This window comes from Phaenicophaeus curvirostris, chromosome 12, assembly GCF_032191515.1.
Source record: "Phaenicophaeus curvirostris isolate KB17595 chromosome 12, BPBGC_Pcur_1.0, whole genome shotgun sequence".
NCBI lineage: Eukaryota > Metazoa > Chordata > Aves > Cuculiformes > Cuculidae > Phaenicophaeus > Phaenicophaeus curvirostris.
In genome coordinates, this window is record NC_091403.1 from 19672407 (window position 1) to 19698248 (window position 25842).

Genomic DNA, 25842 nt, shown 5'->3' on the forward strand with positions numbered 1-25842 from the left:
CAAAAACTCCACCTTCTACAGCATCCGAGAACTCTTTCATTTAATATTATGCATATTTATGCATGCAGGAATTTTACAGAGGTGAGTATGTGTGTACACAAAGAAAAGCAGAGCACTTAGTGCATGCACCAAGGTGTATGAGGCGATTCCTCGGATTTTATAATACAAGAAACGCCCTGAATAGCCAAACTATTTTAATGGCATCTATCACAGAGATTTGGCTCAAAAAGCACAGTCCCATAGCCTTTGGTTTTATTTTCTAAATCCGAGAGAAAACTTTTGACAGAAACTGTGGTAACCACTGTATGAACGTCACGTTTTAATGTGAAAACTGGCTGCTTATAGTGAGAAAAATCTGCTGAGTCAAAAGCCCACATGGACCCATGATGATATGTGACTGGCAAAAGCGGGGACGTTTCTTGCAGGGAGAGGAGATTCCCTTGCTAGCCTCGTGTCTGAAGATACGCATCACATAATGGATTTCCCATGCTCCTACTTTTGGATCTTCTCCTCACATGAAACCAGACAGGACCTCTCAAAGCTCAGGAGGTTTTGGATGCTGGCAGGGCTGGGTGCCCTCAGCACAGACCTGCTGGCAGGGCTCAGTGCCAGCTCCTGCTCCCGAGAGCCACGGTGCATTTCTTTGAAGTACTTATTCCTCTTTACAGAAAATCTGAATTCTTGGCTGTGAGGGTTCACAGCCTTACTATTCAGCTTTCATCTACAAATTATTTCTTCTCTGGTGGACAGAGAGTCTTCTGAAAGCCCCTCAGGTGAAGGCACAGGGACCTCTTCCCCATTTTCCTTGCATTAAGGCACAAAATTGTACAAGACAGAAAGCAGATGAAGACACTTCTGTTTGAGTGAAGAAGCAGAACAGTCTTCAGGAAGAACACCCAGAGGCCTTCGCTTTTATTCAATGGGCTTTTTTTCATCCCGCTCTGACATTTCACTCACAATACCCTGCATATTTTTCAAGTTTCAGACAACTCCACAGAATTCCAGGGAGTGAGAAAAATATTTACTGTACTGCCTTGACAACAACACAACACGTTCTTGATTCACAGTGTGTGACTGCACACAAAATACTCTAAAAAAAATCACCCCTGTAAGGTGTGACAGAGCCCAAGAGATTGCACTTGGTATCTGTGAAGTCATCCAAAATAGGTCCTGAGGTACCATGCGAGTCACCTGCCTCTGGGCTGGAATCAGACCAAGGGCAGAAGATAAATTTATATAAGTTTTTACACATGCAAAATACCCAAAAGGAAAACTGAGTTTTTCAAATCAGAGAGCAAAATTGTTAGTGCCAACTTGTGGGTTTCTCTCTGCAGAAGCCTATATTTGTCAAGAAGAAATCATATTTGCCTCCTACAACAGAATAATGGAACTTCTAGATATGGAAACACAGGGTATTTCATATATCTTGATTAAATAAGGTTTTTGCCACTGCCTTGCAGGACATTTTCAAAACCAAGCAAACACATTCCAGACAAGGCTACTACAAAAATGGACTCATAACCATCTGGAAAACCGCAGTCAGAATAGATCCCAGTGCTTTGGTATCAGAAGGAAAGGTGATTTTGAGCTGAGGCGTATGCTGACTTCCAGATGATTTAACAGATTTCTTTTAAACACCCCAGATGATGGAGTAGAGAAATGCTTGCAAGGCTTAAATGAACGCAGAGTCAGGAGGACTGCAAGTTCCCCAAAGGGCACAGTTAGGATTCCAAAGCATGTTGTCAAGACTGAAAAAAGCCAAGGTTCAACGCTCTAAGTTAAGCAAAAATGGTCCAGGGCTTGACTAACAAGAAGCTGGAAATACAACTACAGCCAGATATGGTTTTGATTGGTACTAGTCAAAGGGAGCTGTAATAGCTTTTAAGAGTGAAATCTGACCTACTGAAATCTCACAGACTGTCATCCTCAAACAATCGAATGCTGCTGGTGGTACAGAAACGTCAGATTTTCAGCACTATCTTAGCTGAAATGTGCTGACTCCAGAAAACCTTGATCGGACTTTTGATGGTCTCCAGATCACTGTGGGTCAAGGAATCTCCCATCTGACCCGAGAAGGAATCCTATCCACCGCTCTTCACTGCTATCAGATCTTGAGACAACTCATGGTCAAACTCTGGCAGAGCAGCATCACCATAAAATAGAATTATCCATTCAGAAATGGTCCTGGACAGAACTCAGTTCCTCAACAGTACCAATTTAGGTCAATAAATGATGTCCTCAAAATTCACTTCGGATTAGGAGTCACGTTATGAATTAATATCATACAGTGCTACTGAAGTGGCGTTATACTTTAATCAAATTTGGTTTGTAATGTCAAACTGTGACACCAGTATCAGTCATTTGTGTTTCTCACAAGGCGATCAGCAGGGAAACGCGTACCACAAAGCTGCCATAATTGGCCTGTTACATTAAGACTACACACACAGAGATACACGGGATCTGTTCACACCTCAGAGCGACAGCTGTTCTGAGTCGCAGAATACTGCTAGTTCAGATGGATCTCAGGAGCTCCCCTGTGCAACGCCCCGATCAGAGCAGAGCCACCTATGACCAGGTTGCTCAGGCCTTGTCTGGGTCTGCCTCTTGAGAATCTCCAAGAACTGAGATGTCACCCTCCCTGGGCGACCTGTTAGGACTGCAACTACCCTCACTGTGAAACTGGTTTAGCTGATCAGAAATTCCCTTTTTAGACAGCCAGCCAGTCAGACACAGATAACTGGTGTCAAGTCTCTTCAACCTGCTCCAGGAACTCCCTACATCACCCCCACAGCACCAAGCTGCCATTCCAGCACACACCAGATGGTTAAACACCCCACAGAAACTGTGGGCCTGCAATGTCCAGTTGGGTGAAGAAGAGACTTCGTCTACTTCTTCCCCTTGATTAGTCGGTCTCTAGCAGACATGCAGTACAGCGCTGTCCTTCTGCCCTCTGATCCTGAGGCACAAGGCTCTTGGCTGGCTCATCACCATCTCCAAGGCAGAGCACACAGACATTCGAGTCAGCCCCCTGTATGCAGCATGACCCTCTTCCCTGCTCCTTCATGCTGCCATCCCTCTGAAAGAGCCTGTATCCTTTCCCTGCAGTTATCCCAAAGCGTCTCTGTGATCCTAAATGCCTCACAGCTCTGCAACTACATGCAGTCTTCCAGTTCTCCTCCCTGTTTCTCACACACAGGATACCCTGGCTTTGATATAGACTATTTTTTGTGAAAAAGTTTTAAGAAGCAGGCAGTTCCACCACAGAGCATCCTGATGCGCACACCACGTTCAGTACCTTCTGCTGGAAATCCCACTCCTCACTCACCAGTACAGCACAGAGAGGCAAACACTGGCTTTTGCTGTATTAAAGTACAAAAATCACACTCTATCCTACACTCTCTTTGGAATTTCGAAGGTGATACAAAGCATCTCGGAAAATGTTTTGAAATTGTTCTTTAAATATCATGGCATATTTGTTTACAGTTTCTGACTTATCTTTATACAGTAGTCAATAATCACTCCTTTTTTTGGTGCCTGGGTACTTGTCAAATGCCTGTCACACAGGGGTAACAGGGAACCATCTGCCTTCCTCCCCCAAAGGCTCCTCCGTCTCCTCATTGCCACCTGTTCTTGTTTCAGTTCCCAAACAGCAATTCTGAGGAATGCGAGGCACTGGAAAAGGGCAGGTCAAGGGTCCTGGTGGAATTTTTCAGTCTTGTCACCAGCAGTGAACCTCCACCAAGAAAACCAAATATATCCATTACTGAGGTTTTCACAGGGCACACAAAATAATGCTGTAAAAATGATGACAAGAAGGAGTTTTGTTATAACTGAGGGCATTCACGGATCTGCTCCGCAACTGCGACGGTCAGCGGCTGACCCGCCGGGAAGTGGAAAAGCCTAGTTGTGTTTAAACAAGGAGAGGGAGAAACTTTGAGAAGGTCATTCCCAAGGCACAACTGAGGTTTTTTCTTCACACCGGGATATGCAGGAGTCCTCTGCGGTGGCACTGGCAGGACAGAAGGAAAGACCATCTCTTTCCCAATCAATAAGGCAAAGCAAGGAGCACCACGGCTGCCAAAGGCTGGCAGAGGGCAAGTGCACATGTAGGAATTGAGGCACATCCCATCCTTTAGGTAGTTCTAAACTCCCTAAAAGGCAGACCAGGCAGCAGAGCCACAGCTCCACTGACATTCCCAAAAGTACTTAGCCTCACGGAGAAGGCTCGTACCTGAGAAACAAGGACACAGCTCAAAAGCAGCTAAGATGTTTTCCAAACTTCTTGCAAAATTCTAGAACTGAAGTTAAATACAGGGGATACCGGTAGAATATTTAACTCCAACCATTTTATCTGAATCTAGACCTTCTCCTCCCCTTTCAGTCTTCTCATTTAAACAGTTGTCCTAAAATCCCTGTTCTCCATGTCACAGTTCTCTTCGATACTTTGCAGAAAATGCAGGAGTTACAGATTCTCTATAGCCAATCCTTTCCGAGCACAGTCTTGTGAGCTTACTAACAGAGAATCACAGAACATGAAAATAAAAAAGTCCCTCCAATTAGCCTCTAAATTATCTTTTTTTTAGCCAGTCAGTTCTTGGCTGTAATATTTTCCATAAATAACTTCTGAACATACTGCAAGCTTTTCACAACTAACCTCAAATGAAAAAAAAAAAAAAAAAAGACCAACCCAAAAGAAACTTGTGTTGGATCAACAGTTCTACCAGGCTTATTCTCACAGCTAAATCGGCCTTTGTGGCCAGGCACAACACGCTCTCCCACGCAGTCACACACCAAAACCATCACTGCACAGAGGGCCCAGTGAACCACCAAAGCACCGCTACCTGTGAAGTCAGAGATCAGTACGCAAGTGCAGAAGGCTTTGTTGGAGAAGATAATCATGTTCTATACTTTATGCATATTGTATTTAAAAATTATGCCACCTTCCAAGACTGCAGAAAGTGCAGATTTGGCGTTGGGCTCTGCGAACCCTCAGAAATCCTCAATAAAGCTATGAGAAAGCAGCAATGATCTGGCCAGCAAATCCAACGTGCCGGACAATTTCCATATGAAGGGTTTAGCCTGAAATAAGATAATGTACAGAAAAGACAACAAAGTTCTGATCTGATAGGCAAAGTGCAAGCAGTTTTATTGGTTTATGTCTATCTAACCTTTCTCAGTTGACCTCCCTTGAAGTCTGAGTAACTCTGCCTTTTCCAGCTACTCCCACTCCTCTCTTCTGGCAATGAATTATCCCCTCCCTCGCTGTCAGTCACATCCAGACCAATGCTGGGTCCATTTATAGACGCCCACACAACAGGCCTGGTCCATTTCTTCAACACTGGCCTATAAAGAATGCATGTAGCCTCTCTTAGAAATTCCATAATGTTTCTACTTTCCAACTTAAATTTAATTTATTAAAGATCAAATTGATACAATAAGCCAAAGGGCTAACTGGAAATAGTTTGTAAATAGATGTCAGCCAGTTCCACCTAGGAAGGAGAAGACAGAGAACAGCAAGGGAAGGGATGCACTGCTAACTGGGATGAACTTCAATGAACATTTCATCAATGTTTTTGCACTGAAATTATCTTTCAAATTGGCAAAGTAGGTATTTCTCATCATCAGGTATGAAGTTAAAAAAAGATATCTTTCTGATATCTTTAATGATCAAAGCGTTCAGAAGGTGTTTTGCTCAAATTAGTGTTTTTAACTTTCCTATGAAGAGACCTGTCATGAAAGAGCTGCTATACACAATGCCTTTGCTCTGCCCCTGAATATCGGTTCCTTCCTTGCTGTTCATGTATTGGGAAAAGGTATTAAAATATCAAATATTTGTATCTTCTTTGCCTGTGGGTACCAGTTTTCATATATCACAACCAGGTAAGGCACAGTACATTCAGCCTTGGTTGCAGTGCTCAATGCCACTACTCAACACCAGAACAACACAAAGCTCTTCCAGCGCTGTACAGGTGGTTATTGCTACTGCTGGAAAACAACAGCTAAGATGCATCAGTGTTACACAGGGAGTGCATGGCTAAAAACACTGCAGGCCACGTAACCGAGCAGTACAGCTTCCTGGGGTATCTGTACACCCGAACGAGACTCCACCAATATTGCATCCACAATCCTTTGGCAGCATGCAAAAGAAAAAGGACAGTATTATAAGGCAAAGTCCTTCAGTATAACCAGACAGGTTGCCAGAGCAGAACAGGAAGGAGAAACCCACCGTTGAGGGGAAAGGAAGAAGAATGAGACCACAGGAACTACAGCAATAATAGTAATAGCAATTCATAAACCACTACTGGGAGCTGGGTGAAAGCACAACCTCGGGCAGGGCTTCAAAACCCAAGGACATCAATTATTCAGTATTTTTCAAACGTGTAAAATACAGAATAATGCTTCCACTTGAACGGTTTGGAAACTACTCAGGTGATTCATACATAGAGCAGAAATAAAATCACTTTTAATACTTTTTCTGGCAACTTGATGACAGTGGGACCACTGCAGGATCCAGACACCTCGCCCTGCCCAGAGGCTGAAATCCCACGGCTCTACAGTATCACAGCTACTGAATTCAGTAGAGGGCACCTTCCATTCCCCAAATACTGGTGGAAGTGCATGCATCTCTCCAGTCAGCAATGGCACAGACCAATATCCAAAGGAGAATTCAACAGAAGTTGTAAGCGCACAACTATTCTACAAAACAATCAGAGAAGAAATGGGAAATCTCTGTCTCCGTGGCACATAACAGTTTCCTCTGTACGCTGAATGCCAAAACCAGCTCTAGCAGATTCATATCTGTTAGCACTGCAAGTGAGTCATGTCGTGCCCCAGCCCATACAAAAGGATGTTCCTCCTAAATCCTTTCTATCCAAATAAAAAAGAAATAAGAATCATGAAACAATACCCCCCAAAAGACAGGCAACCAAGCCCCCGAAAGTGCAGAATGAATATTTTCTTGTCTGACTTCTCTCTCCTCATCCCCATGACTACTGGTTTACTTCCTTGTGCTCCCATAAATTATTTTTAAGAACTGTGTGACCTAAAAAGCAAAACAAGCTGATGCATTAGCATCTATTTGCGCTACCTTTGTTTCTGGGAGGTACTGGTTCCGTAATTGTAACAGCAATTACTGTCTTTTAACATCCTAAACATGCAGTGCAGGACACTGCGAGAAGGTGAGTGCCGTTAGCAATCCCACCAACTGGAGTGCAGTAACAAACATTCATCTAAACTTGCAGCTGGAACTCCAAACAAATTCTGCAGTTGCAGTTTGCAGCAATGACACCTACAACTCTTCAAACTCACAGCAGAAAAGAAGCTTCTGACACTGGGACGACTTCAATATAAAATACTTACGGCCCCTCCCCACCTCTTGGTGCTGTACTGTCACAGTTTATCTTACCAAGGTCAAGTATTATCAGCTGGGCTCCAGCCTGTGCGTTTCCAACATCATTTTCTGCAATGCACTGATAGAATCCTTCATCCGATTTCACCAGACCCAAAACTTGCAGATTATGTTCTTTCTGAGGAGTAATGGGAAATCACAACACTTAAAAATGGGTTGCAATTGCAAAAACAATGGTGTTATTATGGCACATTACCATGACAGGGGAAACTTCTCAACAGTAGCATGGAAAAGTGTACTTGGAGTTCCCAGCAGATTTTATCTCTCTTGCACTGAATCCTCAAATTATATGGTATCAAAAAGCAGCAGCATCTATTGCTAATGGCTATCATTTCCTAGCATCACATATCAACAAAAGTCATAACATTTCCACAGCCATTTTTGCAATACTTTAAGCACTGCCTATAACTGCACAGCTCACTGTTACGCCCCCACGGCCTCAGGTAGATGCAATTACACAACCATTAAGTTCTCAACCATGTCTCAGTAATGACTGTCACTACATCTACAATTTCCCTCTAGAAGTACTGGTGCACAAAGCTCACGATCCACAACTCAGTTATATTTATATCAGAACTCCTGTTTGCAACTGTGATTTTCATCGATCACAGACGACTGCGGAAAGCACAGCAGGCAGCGCTCACAGCAAGGCTGCGCTTCAACGGCTTCAACCCACAAAGTGAGTCTTGTCACTGTACGTGCATCTGTGTCTCACACAATATCTAAGCTATAAAGAAACCAACTAATACAATACAAGCAACACACAAGCATTTCAGTAAAATGACTGAATTAAGGAGAATTAAAGGTTTCTTCAAACCGGTTCTCTACTGGGCCCCAAATATCAATAGCACAAAAGTAGAAAGCTGGACCCATAAAAGAACCTAGCTGTCACGTGTACACGTAGAGGATTAACAGACACGTCAACAGCTTAAAAATATGCAAAATGGACAATATACTTACAACAATTTTGAAATAGTCGCTTGGGATCACCATGTCTCCATTCTTGACCCATTTCACCGTTGGAGTTGGTTTTCCAGTAACCTCACATTCAAACACGATGTCCATAGACTCATGAGCATAAATATTTGCTGGCCGCTTCAGAAATTCAGGAGGAACTTCAAATAAAATGGAAGAAAGGTAAAAGATGGTATTAGCATCCCCAAGACTCCACACAAAAAGACAGTTTCAGGTGCTTGAGCCCAAACAGCAGCAACATTGGCAGAATTTTTCAGAGCTGGGTTTGATAGCACAGAGCTTGCATCACCTTCTGTTTCAAAAATTACATTCGGGTCAGCTAAACAGCCGCCCATTTTAATATGAAATGACCTCTTGAGAACGCACGAGAGAAGAAATCAAACTGAGATGTATGAAGTGTAGAGTTAAAACATATTTTAAAACTGAGAGACAGAAATGTAATTTGGAAAAAAATTCTTTCCATGGTTGAAGACGACATTGTGGTCCCTTATCTGCTGCAGGCACGCTGCTGCATGCCAAAGAACCCACACAGCAGGCAGTGCACGCAACAAGGATTCCAGACATCATTCACATCCACCTTCAGATGCTCCGAGTTCAGCTAAGCCAATCATTTAGGGCTTAATTGTGCAACAGTTTTGTGTGCCTTTCACAAATAAAGAAGGGCAAGCTCCCAGGCAAGACAATGAAAGTTAAACAAAAGCCTTCATCCCCTCCTGAAACAAAGTTTATTCATTTGTAAAATAGAAAGATTGTAAGTTAGATTTGAAATTAAAAACTCAAACTATGATGGGAACGGCTGTCTACAGCGTTGTCAGTACCTGCACTGACAAACAGTACGTGTGGCTGGAGCCACATAAAACACCCAATGGTGGCGGCACAGGCTGCACCAGGAAGCAGTGGGTCAGGATCAGCAACAATTTATCTTTCTGCTCCCTTATCTAAGTGGCAGAAAGAAGAGCTGTTTGCAGGCACGTACAATTTGAATATCTTCTATTATGAAGAACATTCACCTATTTATTTGTTCTCACTCTCCTCACCGATGTGGGGGCAGTTTGCTTACTTACGTTGGCAGGTCTGATTGTTCAGGTTCCAGGAAAATCCAAAGCAGCCTCCTGCCCTTTAATATTTATCAAAGAAAGTCAATACGGAAGGGCTGCAGCGTTTACACGAACAGTTTACATGCTTCACCTGTCAATGAGATTTATGTCGTGCTAGGGAATAAGGAATACTAGATCATGTTTTACTTCTCCAACAGAAAAATTGTGGAAGTTTATAGGTGGATCGAATATTTTTCAGAACAGAGCCGGAGACAAGCAGCTCTCCAAAACCCACTCACGTTCTGGATTATAAATTAAATGAGAACATTAACATATGGAATAATTTATTTATAGAGGAAGAAGATGGCTTAGCTCTCAGATAAGCATATAAATCTGTAGCAGAACCTACATAAAGATGTACGTATATGTTCACTCCTCAAAATCTCTCACATAGGAGTATAAATCTGGATGGGGCCGAGTCCAGCTGCCCTTTGAGTTCTGAAATCTATTTTGTATCATCATTTCCTTAAATTTACTAACACCACCACAAACTCCACCTTAAACAGATTTAGCTATTTCTGTACTTACTATCTGTATCAGATGGCTGTTATAACTGTATATAACTCTGACATTTTAAAACTGTCTGCTGAATTTATTGGTGGCCAGATTGTGATTACGTATTCTTTCAGAAAGCGGTGCCTTTTATTCTATTTTCTTACTCCTCTCTGGCATTTATCGTCAGCATTTTTATTTATTGTGAGCTGAACTTCTCCACTCCCTTCCCACATCCCAGCCTCTACTTTGGTAGGCTCAACAAGTCATGTTTGCTTAATCGTGGTCTGACAAGTCACCCACAGCTTCCTTCCAGCCCCTCTGTATTTGTTCTAGTCTGAATTAATCTCTGTAGCCTGAAGAGTTTCAATTATCCACATGCAGTTTCAGACGTGTCTCACTAGTGACTTGAAAAATTGCATAAATGCAGTGTTACCACCACAGCAAATATCTTACCCAATTCCCTCTCCTACTGTATTTGCCCTTTCCTAGATGCATCACACTGATGTCAGCCCGTGATAGATCATTGCTCGCTCATCGCTAGCCATTTTTAACTAATGAGTAATTTTGTTCCAGTCGACTTGATCAATAGTTTATGTTCTAATTTCCTTCCCTTCCTTTTCTCCATACATACACAGACACACATGTTGATTCTTCAAGTGCTTACAGAGGTGAAAAACAGGGAACATAAATATTGGAGAAGTGAAAAGTTAGTTTTTCTGTGAATTTACAATACTGCTACTTTCATAGCATTCCTTACAGGCTGACATTTACTTCCTTGGCCACACATTTAACTTCTCAGAGGAATCAAACCAAACACAAGCTGATAGAATTCACTGTTAAAAGCACAAAACTTGTGTAAAAAAAATTAATAAGACCTGAGAAAACACGTAAAGTGGCGCACTGAGTGACTGCACAGTGAATCCTGAGGAAGAGAAAATGGGTAGATAAGAGAAGTTCAACAAAATCACAAGTGGCTCCACGCAGAAAAAAGCTGCTCTGGGTTCAAGCCTGCCCCCACTAAAGTTAGTTGCTTTATCAAAAGCAATATTATGATACAATTTACTGTTAATTAAACACATTTTAATCCACTTTTCCAGTTACTTATGTGTTTAATGGTTCTCTCTTTCCAAAGCACATTTACACGCCCCTTTTGCTTCAAAACCAAGGGGCATAAGCCTCACAGAGGAGACATCAGACCTCTCCTCAAGAAAAGAAGCAACTCAAAAGGCACGTTCCTGCTCCTCAGGGCACACAGTGCCTGCCCAGCACACACTGCACAACAGGGCAGGATCCCACCACAAAGTTTGGGAGACTAATGCCACTAGTGACATGCTGCACGTTTGTCACTTCGAATGTGCTGCCAGCAGTTCAGACCTCCCTCAACATCCACCCACCAGGTGAGAGACTTCCATGATACCCAGCAGAAAACAGGCAGCTTTTTAAAAATGAATAAAAACAGAACAAGAGAACAGCGACCAGTAGTCATTCGTGATTGGCCATCGCTAACCCTAACAGCTGAGAAACAAGTGGAGGGGGAGCAGGAGGGAGAAGTACCGTGAAAGAAGCACCGTGGTCCACCACGTGGTCTCAGTGCTGGGTCCAGCCCTGTTCAATGTCTTTATCAATGACCTGGATGAAGGCATCGAGTGCACCCTTAGCAAGTTTGCGGACGACACTAAGCTGGGTGGAAGCGTGGATCTGCTGGAGGGTAGGGAGGCTCCAAAGGGATCTGAACAGGCTGGACCGCTGGGCTGAGACCAATGGCAGGAGGTTTAACAAGGCCAGATGCCAGGTCCTGCACTTGGGGCACAACAACCCTGGGCAGCTACAGACTAGGAAAAGTCTGTCTAGAAAGCTGCCTGGAGGAGAGGGACCTGGGGGTGTTGGTTGACAGCGACTGAACAGGAGCCAGCAGTGGCCCAGGTGGCCAAGAAGGCCAATGGCATCTTGGCTTGGATCAGAAACGGCGTGGCCAGCACATCTGGGGAGGTTCTTCTCCCGCTGTAATTGGCACTGGTGAGACCGCTCCTCCAATCCAGTGTTCAGTTCTGGGCCCTCACCACAAGAAGGATGTTGAGGCTCTGGAGCGAGTCCAGAGAAGAGCAACGGAGCTGGTGAAGGGGCTGGAGAACAGGCCTTATGAGGAATGGCTGAGAGAGCTGGGGGTGTTTAGCCTGGAGAAGAGGAGGCTGAGGGGAGACCTCATTGCTCTCTCCAACTCCCTGAGAGGAGGTTGTAGAGAGGAGGGAGCTGGGCTCTTCTCCCAAGCGACAGGGGACAGGACGAGAGGGAATGGCCTCAAGCTCTGCCAGAGGAGGTTCAGACTGGATATCAGGAAATATTTTCACAGAAAGGGTCATTGGGCACTGGCAGAGGCTGCCCAGGGAGGGGGTTGAGTCACCATCCCTGGAGGTGTTTAAGGGATGGGTGGACGAGGTGCTAAGGGGCATGGTTTAGTGTTTGATAGGAATGGTTGGACTCGATGATCCGGTGGGTCTCTTCCAACCTGGTTATTCTATGATTCTATGATTTGGAACCAAATTAGTGCAGTCAAGTTCAGGGACTATTTCTATTTTCTCCACTACTGCCTGACTCACAATGAAGACATCTGGAACATAGTCAAATATCTTTAGCAACTCAGAGTGGTGTAACTCGAGGGATCACCCACAGGCAGGCATAGATACTGAATCATCAGATTTGCCAGTGAATGAAAGCTGAACTAGGTATCCTATTACTTGTTCTCAAATATTCTTGATTCAGGAGATTAAGGATTTGAAACACGTTATTTTTTCAGAGAGACTTTGCTTTTCTGGCTTTCAGAGCAAAAGCCAAGTGTTTACAAAGGGATAATAATATGAGAAGTGCTCACTTTATTATCATTTACTTTCCAGCTAATGAATTAAAAAACACTTTTCAAACACACTTTTACAGTTTGAATATGTCAATGTTTAGCATTCACACAGATTAACGCAGTGCCAGTACAGATGTTTGTGGCAGAGAAGTTGAATTGATAACCAGAGAGCAAATGAGCCAATTACCATATAAAATAAGATTTTTAATGGAAGATTATGTGTTCCCTTACCAAACAGACAATTAACCATCAAAGGACACTTGGCAGCTCTGCCCACTCTTCTACCCCTCTTAATGTTAGCGTGAAAACATCAACTATTTAAACTGTAAGATATTTGCACAGAATTACAAGGGCAGTCTTCAAGATTCCCTACATAAGAGCATCTTCCATCTTTTTGTAGATTTAAAAGGCAAAATAGTTTGATCACAAGAGTGATCAAGAAAAGAAAAGAAAAGGAAAAAAACAACCTCTGTCACTAGTTGATTCAAACTTCCAAGCTAAATCCTAGTTAAGATGAAACACGCAGAAAGCAGCCATAAAATGCCAGGAAGAGCTGAGGAACTACAAATGTGCAAGAGGAACTGCACCCAAGACAAAATAGAAATGGGAACAGATGCCAGGCATGGGTCCCTTTCCAAGAGTACAGGTGGTAGAAGGCAATGGAACCCACCTGCCCTGATGCCCTAGTCTTCTGTCACTTCAGGGATAAGAGTGGCCAAAGGTGTGCCACAGCCACACAGGACTGACACCCCAACCCGATTCATTCAACCCTGTGTGCCTGCATCACTCAACATGGCAAGTTCTCAAAGGAAAACGCTGGCTTGGGATCCACAGTGCCTCTGCATTGTTTTTTAAATGCTGAAGGATTAGAAACCTCTGAATAGCTACATGGAGAGTGTTAAAGCAGCACCATTTACTCTGAACTCTACAGAATGACTGTTCCATCAACGGCTTTTCAGTGGTCAGCAGCCCTTGCCTGCTCACTCTCATTAAGACAGAAATTCTGTGGCCTTCAGGGGCACAGTTGAAGAATCTATTTTCAACTCAGCCATCTGCACCGCTTCAAATGAGAGAGAAATTAATTACATTCAGCCCTCCTCTCCAGCTCTTGAAGAGCTTTCCTTTCAGCCTTCCAATCACCAACGTAAGAACAAAGGTTTCTGGTTTCACAATCCCATTTGAAACCTCAAACATTAAGCTGAGCTGTAACTGCACAAGAAAAGGAAAAATTGAAGTTCTGCACAATTAACTAATCGGAACTTTCAGCCTCCTTAGTTACAAGCACAATGAACCTTCTCCTACAATAACTAAATCAAAACGCTGCTATTCTAGGTAATATCTCATTTTCATGCATGTTAACCTTTCCCAGAAGCCCAATCCCCTCTACATTGCTCCCCAGAAGGAGGAAGAAAACCCTAACAGTAGCAAAGCAGTGATTCCTGATCATCAGACTTGAGTAACAAAGAAAAACTTGCAGAGGCAGAGAAGTGATCTCAAGTAGGAAGGCCATTCAGACCTCCAGAATATGTAAAAACGTGTAAGTCTAAAATATTTTTTAAGAAATCATCCAGACGTGCATGAGCCATTCAGTGCCAAGGACTCCTAAAGGAACTGGCAGCTGCAGCTGCACCATTAGCTCATTTCCCAAAGTATTTAAAACACTTCTGTCATACATGAAGTGCACAAGAATAGTCTCAGTTTGATGCAACAGAAACTAAGGTTGCAAACAACACTTAAAATGCTTATTCCCTTTTTCAACAGCATTAACAAATACAGCTCTTGGTCCAAGCACAGCATCAGACAAACCCAACAGACAATAGTGACTGTAAAAGGCAGATACCATCTCTAGTACAGCGCTTTGCTGTTTCCCTCATCCTCCATCACCCTTCTTGCTCCCTGCAGACAAATCGCTTTTGCTCCCTTCAGTTTACCAGACCCCACAGACCTGACCTGCTGTTGGCCATCAGACCTGCAGGAACTCGGTGACTGTACGAGCATCCTGCACGTACAACGGCTTGGCTGATCGTATGGGTGCAACCACCACTTCATGGTCCTCCCTAACTAAAAGTGAAAACTCATGAGCACCCCTACAGGCACAGCCCAATTCAATGCCCTAACTGCTGGCTGATATTAAACCTTTGGCAGGACTGCAACATCCCCCACACTTCCTTTAATCTTCTCTAGACAGAGGTTAAGTGTAAAAAGTGTGCATTATTATCAGCCGACCTGTTCAGCAACAGTGAGAAGTGTTCAGAGACACTCCTGTATCTAGCCAGCATCGGCTGAAGATGCCACATCTGCTTTGTACTTTCAGAGTAACCATCCCAATTCCGGATAAACAGAGGCTGCTCGTCAACTGGGCACATCCTGGAACACCAAACCACAGCGAAGGCTACACAGTGCCACACAGCAGCCAATCACAAGAACCAAGGAAAGGAAACCAGAAAATAAAAGCTAAAATTCAATAAAATCTCCATATCTTCTCCCAGCTTCAGGCAACCCCCAGATGAGGAACTTCCTGAAGAAGAGAAGATACCTTTGTGTTTACTAGTGTTTCCTGGTTAGATTTTACCTCTAAAAAAATGTCTTGATGCTTCATGAATAATGGGAGGCCTTCAACAGCCCCAGTGCCCACAGCGAGCAGTGCCATGCAACATTCCCTGAGAAAACAGATCTTCTTTTGCTTCTTTTGCATGTCTTTGTCAATCACTATGCAATGTCTCTTGATTAGAATCACAGGATCATTGAGTTTGGAAAAGACCTCTAAGCTCATCCAGTACAACCATCAGCCTAACACCACCATGTCTACTAAACCATGTCCTTAAAGTGCAACGTCCACATGTTTTTGAACCTCTCCAGGGATGGAGACCCCCACCACTGCCCTGGGCAGCCTCTGCCAGTGCTTCACCACTCTTTCAATAAAGAAATTTTTCCTAATATCCAGTCTGAAACTCCCCTGGTGCAATCTGAGGCAGTTTCGTCTCGTCCTGTCACTTGTTACTTGGGAGAAAGACCAGCACCCACCTTGTTACAACCTCCTTTCCAGGAGCTGCAGAGAGCAGTGAGGTGTCTCCTCACCCTCCTTTTCTCCAGGCTAAACTGCCCCAGGTCCCTCAGCCACTTCTCATAAGACTTGTTCCCCAGACCCTTCCCCAGCTCTCTCCCTCAGTGTCTTATACTGAGGGGCCCAAAACCAAACCCAGAATTCAAGGTGCAGCCTCACCAGCACTGAGTACAGGGGGACAATCCCTCCACCGTGGCTGATCCAAGCCAGGATGCTGTTGGCATTCTTGGATGCCTGATCCACCGCTGGCTCACATTCAGCTGCCATCAACCAACACCCCCAGGTTCCTTTTCCACTATGAAATGTCGTGTATTGATTCTTGCAACCGAAGAGAAACAAGCATTCATTTCCTATTTGCTTTCCCCACAGCGCTCCTGATTTTACAGAACAGAACAGTTCTCGATATCCCAGGGTGCTTTGATCATACTTGCTACATCTTAGGCTTTACTACATGCGAGAGCTTTGTCACATTTAAAGGGGAGGGCACAAGAATTGCTCAAGGCATTTGATAGTTGGGGCCATCACAGCTTTAGACAGTGCCATAATGATTTTTCTGTTCAGGTGCCCATTCCGTTTCCTAACAATTCCTAACGTTTTTGGTTTTTAAGATCATGCATTTTCCAAAGACCTACATATTGTAGCCTCAGTGGTTTATGCCCGTGCAATACACAGCAGTTCTCAAACCACCACAACAGAGCAGCACTTAACTGCTCACACCACTTTAAAACACTGAACTTCACCTCCCATTTAACTGCTGAACTGTTTCTTGCACACCGAGGTGTCTCCACAGCGCTTCACAGCCAGCTTCCATCCTCACAGCCCAAAGCAGCTCAGAAGCAACAGCAAGGTTCCTCACCTTACAGCCTGCGCTTCAAGATCACTCACAAAAATGCTGAACTCAGTGCCACCAATGAAACGAATTTCCTAGCTTGGCTCTAATTATCTGTCTCCAATAAATGATTTATTTATTCTCTTTCATCTCAAAGAGGTCATTCCCTGCGACACCACAGACCCATCGTCTGAGGCTTTAGGTGAGAGTGACCGTTAGAAATGTTCTGGAAAGAGCCCACAACACCCTTCAGAAGGTTTGCACTTGTGAGGTCTGGCTTTTTCTCCCCAAATATGCAGAAATAGATCCAACATACAGTATTTTCCAAACGTCTAACACTATGACATTTTATTATGAGTTTTGTCAATGTAAACTGGTCCAGTCATCAGACTAATGCATCCACAGTTTCCTAGATTTCCCCCAAAGGACTTCTAAAAAAACCTGATGTCACACTGACCAATTATCTTTAGTCTGTTTTTTTCAGCCTGGATTAGCCACTTAAGTGATAGGTTACACAGCATACTTGGTAACTCAAGATTTCACACCTAAACTCGTCGAGAAATTTCGAGTGAAAACCATCTGGTCCTGATGATTTCCTACTGTTCACTTCATGGATCTGTTCTGAAATACATTTTACCAGCTCTACAATTTCAGGTAGTAGTAAGCTTCCTTGCCATTACGTAGATCCCTCTTTTATAAGGCTAAATGCTGAGGATCGATGTCTCCACCCTGGAGAGGCAATCAGCTGTCCAGCCTTGACACTGTGGGTTTCAAACTTAAGTCTGGAATCTCAATTTAACAAGATTGTGTGTTTAAAATTTCAAACAAACTCAGCGTATCACCCGCTTCAGGAACACAAGGCTGAGATCACAATGAAGCGGGCAAAGCAGCAGCGCGTAGACAGGCTACAGAGCCAGGCATCTTGTTTGCAAGGCTGTGTAGGTGAATGTGGTAGAAAATAAAACGTAATCTCTGCAAATATTAATCAAAATTATAAATATTGGTAGGTGCTTTGTTGTCACTGTTCCACAGTGTGTTCTGTATTCTGTAGCTTTCTCTGAACAATCAGCTTGGTTGCTTGTGCAACTGCCCAGCCTGTGGTGATCAACAGCCCTCAAAGACATCAGCTGTCCTGTGGGTTCCTATCCAGTTCTGCCTGTATTGCCACTCTCTGCAAAGAGAGTGTCAGTTCTGAGGGTTAACCACAGCTAGAGCTTAACAGCAAGGGGCAAGAGCAGGTGTGGAAACAGCAGAGCCCTCTCATAACTTAATTTCCAATGTGCTTTTCATGCTGGCATGTCTGGCTATTAGTGATTCCTATTCAAAGCAAGCCTTCTAAGCAACTTCTAGGATGGTTTTTAGAAGTTAAAACCTTAATCTAAGCATCAGGAAGGTACAAATGTTACGTTTATTATTGCTGTGTTTTACTAAGCCTTCCTTCCCAGAGAAATCAAGCCTGTTTGACCCTGAATCTACTCAAAATACCATGGAAACATCTGGATAACAAGAAAGTTCATCAAAATTTAAACTTCTTACAGCAGCGCCAGAGGCAATGAAAATTTTATTGAATTCCAGCACCTGACTCTTCTACACACAGAGAAGACGGTGAAGCGCCAGCAGAGCAGGCCCTCTGCAAGACAGAGCCTGCAGCCTTAAGGCCCTTGTTCCCAATTTTCAGTGTAAAGCTGCTCCCCACTGAAGCCCTCTGTTTCATTATTATCACAGCAGCGAAGCTCCAAGAGAAGCTTTGGAATTGGATTCCTCTGCCCCTTCTAAAACAACACGCTAACATGGATCCTCCATTTACACTGAGACTGTTTAACGACAGGATTGGCGGCACTGCTTCAATTGCCGTGGAAAATCAGCATCATTACTTCTGACATTTACAGATATTTATTCTGGATGCGGGGATTATTTCACCTGAAAGGTCTGTTTAAAGCAGCTGCCAGCATTGCAGCACATGGTAGGACACACAAGCTCAAATGTATTCACCAAAAAGTTCAGTCCTCAGTAAAAGGCGTTATCATGGGGCTTATCATTACTCATTTATTATTGTATAATGACTATTTTATGACAATTGCCACATTTCACACATGTGGGAACACTACAGTGTTACCACAAAACTAGTAAACGGTTATGTGGTTCCGAGAGCTAAAGATGAGCTGTTCCAGTGGGCTGCACCACACAGGCCTGGCTGCTTTCCGAATTACTGTTCAGGTGAGGCTGGTACCTCCAGCTGCACCGAACGGCAAGCGAGTGCTTTTGTATAGCAAGTTTCTAGCTTGCCAAAAGAGGAACAAAGCAGGTTTTCCGTGGATATTTTCTGCCTCAAACTGCGTTTCTCAAAAATCTCAAACCGTAAGTTCACTATCACTCCAATCTTTTTGATCAGTGAAGGAAAAACTGGATTTTTTAGATTTTTCATTTTGTCAAAGATGCACAAAGGGGGGGAAGGGGTTGGAGGATGGGATGAGAAAGCTGAGACAAGTGGGATAAATTCAGCACCAAGATACTGTGTTCTTTCCCTCCATCTGTAAGAGAAACAGCCTGGACGAACCAAGAAAGAGAGTGCGATGAAGTGCTAAGGATCCCAGGAAGGCCAAGGGACTAACGGAGACAGAGAAAGGAAAGAAGCGATGAAGGAAAAGAGGTAAAAAGGCTGAAACCGACTGCAGAGGCAGAGCATCAGGGACTGAGACAAGAGCAGCTGAAGGTACCTGAAACCTGATGAGTAGGATTTAGTAAGACACTAGAGAGAATAAGTTTGATGGAAAAAGACAGTGATGAATGCGGCTTACAAGACAGGTCAGGACAGGCTGGGACATCAGAGAAAGGAGAGGACGACACTGGAAGAAATTCAGCAGGGGCCGCCCATCATCAACTGGAGGCACCCAGGAAGGGCAGCCTCCCCTCCCACATAGGGACTGAAACCTCCCCACTAGCCAGCAGAGCCCCCACCGAGCTGGGCACACCGACAGAGCCTGCCCCTTACCCTAGTGGCTCCAGCGGCAGAGAACAGGACAACAGCTCCTGACTCCAGCACAATTGCTGCCAGAGGCGAGCAGAGGCTGGCAAAGCTACCAGGAGAAGGGCATGAACAGTCCTGCATCTACACAGGCCCTAGGAAATCAGATGCCTTCCCTGTCTGTGCCTTGCTGGTGGCATTGGGGGGGGTACTGAAAAAGCAAATCCCATTTTTGAAGGTGACTGCGACCTGTCAGCCCTGGGATGTGTGTTAGTGGCTGGACAGGGCAGCAGAGCCGCTTACCCGCTCCGGTGCCCATTGGCAATCACAGCTCTGAAGGGACACGCTAAGAGATGCATGTTCTGAAAAATCAATGCTTAAGTGTCTCAAACTGGGCACTAGAACAGCTGGATACATTGCATCTTAATTTTTCTGCATCTCAATCAATTCTTAAGATGGATTCAATACCACTTCATTTCAGCAGAGTGCAAAAATACCTATTAGTGTTTATGAATGATTCAGATTCCACAGTGCTGAATACCGAAACAGAAATAAATATGGATTTCAACTAGGCATAAATAAATAAGTCATGGTACTATCCACTGAAAAAGAAAAGAAACTATCAAATATTCAATATTTTCTCAATAAATTAGTCCTGTGGAGTTCATGCACTGCACAAGGCAGTAAGATCCTGGGGAAAAGCAGCAGAACACGTATGTTTAAGACTGTCATAACTTCCTCCCAGAACAAGGGGGAAGGAGGAGGTGACAAATTAAAGACAGCTAGCTTTGAAATCTCTTATTTTTGAGTATTTGCCTGCACAGCCTTCACAACAGGCAGCGCATTTCTGTGCTGGAGACTTAGGAGCTGGCAAAGGCCAAACAGGGCTTAGAATTTAAGATATTTCAAACATTAAGCCCTTTGTTCACTGTGTACAGATTGCCTCAGATCACTTGGGAAAATAGAACAAACTAGGCCTGCCAAGAGTAAAAACACTGATTGGATCCACCACTCCACTATGCGTCTCGTCTTTACCAAAGCACAGGATGAGCCTCCAACAGTGGGACCAGGCACATCCCGACAACCATCGTTCACCAGGAAAACACACTTTTTTTTCTGATCAGGTCAAAATAAAGCTAGAGAGGTTACGCTTTTCCCCTTGTTTTGTCTTGGAAAGACACACATTCTGCAGGCATGCTTTACACATCAATTAAGAGTTACCCAATTGCTTTCATTTCCAGATCAATGAACGCAGACCCATCTTCACATCAAAGTCCCTTCTAATTTACAAATCTCCAAAACAACCTTAATTACAATCTACTTCAATAATGGTTTCCATATAAGGAAGCAGCAAACAAGCAAAGACCCTGCAGTCTGAAAAGAAACAACTGAAAAGGCTACAACAAAGGTACAAGGGAAATAAGGAGAGTGTCACAGCCTTTCCCATGCATGCTAGGGAAAGAACGATCACATTAAGTTCAAAGAGATTGGCTTCAAACCAAATAAAAAGAAAGTGCTGCTCCTCCCAGTGCCATGAGATGCTGCAAACACAAGATGTTTATATGGGCGGAAGGGGACAGGAACAGGAGACTGATTAATAGAATCATAGAATCACCAGGTTGGAAAAGACCCATCGGATCATCGAGTCCAACCATTCCCATCAATCACTAACCCATGTCCCTCAGCGCCTCGTCCACCCGTCCCTTAAACCCCTCCAGGGAAGGCGACTCAACCCCCTCCCTGGGCAGCCTCTGCCAGTGCCCAATTTAGTAAATACAACAGTGACCACTTCATCATAAATAAAGCGCTAGAACCTTCCCAGAAACATGCTAACATGCACTTCTAAAGGGCATTCTATGACATCTAGTATGTTTTGTAAATCCCTGCAATAAAAGATCACTGGTTTAATAAAAAGGGAAGAGCACTTAAGATTTTTATACATCACAGCTGTTCTAGGCAAGCAAGAAAAACAATACTGTTGTTTTGCTTTTACTGATCTCTTCCTAGGCACCCTTTTTTGTACTTTAAAGAAATGTCTCTTTTACTTAGAAAACAATGATTGACAATTACAATCCAACATGAAACTAAAGAAACGGAAGAAAAACCAGCTCAAGACCTTCAGTCACAATATTTTGCCCAAGTACCCAAACTACAGGTTCAGCATTGCTGTATCGTTAACGTGACGATGCAGAGCTCTCCCAGCAGCAGTGAAAACAGCCAATGGAAACCACCTCAGAGGCTCCATAAAAGCTTTATTTCTTGTCTTCTATTGCACTTGCTTACAATCCAGCTACATTTTCCATAAATGAATAGGTTTAAATCCTCAGTTTTCTTGCTTGTAATCCTTTGAGTTCACGACTGCACCATTCCAGTTAGAATCAAAAGAAGTAGCAGGAAGCTTAGCAACTCTGAAAACCACTCCTATAATGGTTAATCACACTAATGATAATTTGAGCAAATTAGCAGAGCAATAACCATGCAACACTGAGATTAAGCACATGACTGGCAGGAGACGTACAGTCAGTGCCAAGGACAAATGCACTCCGGTTCACAGAGCCTCCAAAGCTCAGTTTCACATTACACCCCCTCCCCTTTCATCTCCCTGGAGCCTCCAGTGGTTACTGCTCCTCCCCACTCCATGCAAATTCTTGGAGACATCTAAAAAAAAGTTTCACCTAATTATTTAAAGCTCATGTGCTCTATTTTTCTATCGCCTTCTCACTCGAATTGCCCTCTTCAGAGATTGTTTATTCTGCCCAGGTGCCATTTCACGGTGTGCTAGAGAAGCAAACAGGTGAAAGATAAATGCTGTAAGTCACAGCTATGTTATTGTTGATATTATCCATAAACAAAGTTATTAATAACACATGTACTGGAAAAGCTGAAGAAAAGTTATTTGCCCAGTGGGGACAGGAATGGCAATTTTAAACATTCTCCCCAAAGTGTCACACACAGCTCAGAGCAAAACACGTGAATTACTAAAAATGTATGTTTAACAGCATTGACTCAACTCTCAGAAGCTATAAACTGCTAAACTCCTCTTGAAAGAGGTTTTCATTACAGCAGACAGATTTTAAACTGCATCCCAAACCTCTTGGCTTCATCCCTAGGTGTAAAGCCTGTCTGCAGCTTTGCAAACGACCAACTCGCAAACATGAAGGGCATCATCAATTTTTTAACAGGTATTCCATTAGAATAAACAAAGAAAATTAATTTGAAGTCAGAGCTCCCAAATACTGTTGAGCTTGAGGAGTTCTAGGCATGAATTGTGATTATTCTTGAAGGCTGCCCCTTCTCCTTCAAGCACATTCCAGTGTGCAGACACTTAGGCAAAACCCATGCAGTCCCACCTCCGTGAAAGCATTTTGTCCTTGTATTTCCACAGCCAGCACTTTATGGATAAAAAGCACTTTGGGGGAAGATTTTGCAGTGTGTATGCCTACCACCATTGCAGGCAACACTTTTATTCTTCTACAAGGAGAACACTTTAGTAACCTATGTTCTGTGCATTAACTTCGCAGTGACAGTGACATTACTGTAACAGTCCTGGGGGTTTAGATTGGGCCTTTCAATGTTGTAACTTCTGATAAGCACAAAAAAACCCCTTTGCACTTAAGTTGTATTTACAGAACAAAATGCTTTACTGCAGCTAAAACCATCTGATGGGAGTCAGAGGCACATAACCTGTGGAACATCGCTCCTAGAGCCACTATTTAGAGCCCACTGGTGCTACGAATTACTGTCCAGTACAGGAATTGATGTCCTCGCTTGTAAAACGCTTTCTTTAACATCATGCTGAGATCATATCCAAACTCCAAAGAATGCAAAAATGAAAGGGAAGACCTTATAGCAGCGTTCCACTGCTGAAAGGGACTCCATGAAAGCTGGGGAGGGGCTCTTGAACAGGGTGTGCAGGGATAGGACAAGGGGGAACAGTTTTAAACTGAAAGAGGGGAGGTTGAGATGAGATCTTAGGATGAAATGTTTTCCTGTGAGGGTGGGGAGGCCCTGGCCCAGGTTGCCCAGAGAAGTGGTGACTGCCCCATCCCTGGAGGGGTTCAGGGACAGGTTGGACGGGGCTTTGAGGAACCTGATCCAGTGGGAGGTGTCCCACCTGTGGGAGGGGAATTAGAACTGGATGGACTTTGAGGTCCTTTCCAACCCAAACCATCTCATAATTGTATGAAAGGCCATAGAAGAAAACGTCGAGTAAGCACCTGAAAACAAGCAAGGCTAGCAGAGTTGCCAGAAATCAGGACTCATTAGAAAAATATACACCATAAAGACATCCTACCATTTACTAACCATGAACTGGCCTGCTGTGAGCCTGGTTTCCTTCCATCTAACTTCTGAGATTACATTCTCATCTCATTATAGGCCTTGTTCCAGTCCCCTTCTGAGAGGAGAACCTCAAAAGCATCACTGAAGAGCACAGAACAGCTTTATTCCAGAGATCACACCTGCCTCAAAGGTCTTCACATCTGCTACAAAACAGCTGGTTTAACTTAAATCAACATTGAAACTAAAGAAGCTGTGTTAACTGGAGGAATCAAAACTCTGTTGTGTTTTGCTTTTAAATTATTCTCATCATGAAGAAAAACTAATTAACTGCAAGGCTGAGTAGGGAATAAGTCACCACAGATAACAGCCCGCCTCCTCACAACAAATTACCGAACTGTTTCATCTCCGTAACTTTGGGACAAACTGCCCTGCCAAGGACTACAGTTTTCATAATGAGACATCTACTAACTGCAATAATCTAGCTCCCATTAGAGACATAAATTATCTGCTGGTATGAGAGCCAGCATAACCATCATAAAGATTTAACTTGAAAGACAATATGGATATGCTTTATGGTATGGGCTCTCTCTAGGGACTTAAGTAACGCATGGTGTTCTTCAGCATTTCCATTTTAACATCATCCTCAGGTTTCACAATGAAATTTGGTGGTGCAAAAACAACACAGAAGTGTCTGTTGAAATAGAAAAAACCTGAAGCCCCAGAAATCTAAGAATCAAAATTCAAGCTTGATTCAACCAATTAAACATGGAAGGATGACCCTGATATATAGAAATAAATACTTGCCATTTAGGACACTATTTCTATAAAAAGAGTTCTCACTTAGAGGAAGACAGCATTTTAATGAGCTGCTTAGTTAACACATTCAAAGCTCTGGGAAGTCTTTGGCATATGCAACTTAAAAATTACAACTGAATCTTTCAGCTTTTATTGTTTAATTGAAATTCTGCCATGACTGTCTGATAGGGAACAAAAACAATAATAAAACCCCTATAGTCTCTCATTTGATTATACCTACTATATCCTTAATCCTTAACAAGTATCCAAGTGCACTTGAAACAATGAACAAGCTGGAGATGGGCTTCTCCGTATGTGTGCCCAAAGTGAAAGAGTCGTCTCAACGGTGGCATTTCTGATGGACATTTTGGTGCAAGGAAGCAGCACACTGAGTGGAACCCTGGGAAAGGCTGCTAAGGCAGACCCGACGGCCCTGGATGGCACCGTGCTTCCTTTCTTTCCAACAGGCAGTGTTCCAGACACCATCAGCACTGACTGATCTCAGAACCAGGGCAACAGACCTGGGTCACGTACACCTGGCTCCAACTAGACAAATGGGTCCAAATATGAAAGTTGGTAAAAAAAATGTGCATTTTCTGTAACCATCTAAGCCAAAGGCATTGATAACTTTAGCTTATTCTTTTAAAAGGCATGCTGTGGGAGAAAGTCATGCTTCCCATAAAACAGCAGCTGGTTCAAACCCCCATTAATACGATCTTAATTTATTAGAAATTCTAGCCGAAAGAGAAACCAGCTTTTACAATTCCCTTAGTTCAATATCAGTTTCTACATAGGAGATATTTAAGACACTGCTGCTTAATTTAGTAACATTTTCATTATCCCCAAGGATTACTCAAGAACATTTACAAGGAAAACCATTTGTGTGAATTGTATGGGTTACCGATAATTTGGTTTTGTCTTTCTTAATGGTATTTTTATATATATAAATAAATCACAAAGCTTTTTTAAAATTCAAAGTGTACCTCATCTTACTTGCCTGTGTGGTTCTGGAAGCATAACCTCCCACCTCCAAGCAATTCAATTATAGGCACTTGATCGAAAGGATCTATTCTTTGGCCCCA

The 25842-nt window shown here is 43.4% G+C and overlaps 1 protein-coding gene across 10 annotated transcripts in view; it reads right to left on the reverse strand.

Annotated features, from left to right (window-relative positions):
• NEO1 (neogenin 1) overlaps window positions 1–25842 on the reverse strand; it is a 176452-nt gene that overhangs the window by 59214 nt on the left and 91396 nt on the right. For all 10 annotated transcript variants that reach the window (XM_069866746.1, XM_069866752.1, XM_069866751.1 and 7 more), the window contains exons 6-7: window positions 8369–8523; window positions 7406–7526 (exon numbers count right to left, since the gene is read on the reverse strand). In XM_069866746.1, coding sequence (XP_069722847.1) covers window positions 7406–7526; window positions 8369–8523 — 276 coding nt within the window. The remainder of the gene's footprint in view (window positions 1–7405; window positions 7527–8368; window positions 8524–25842) is intronic.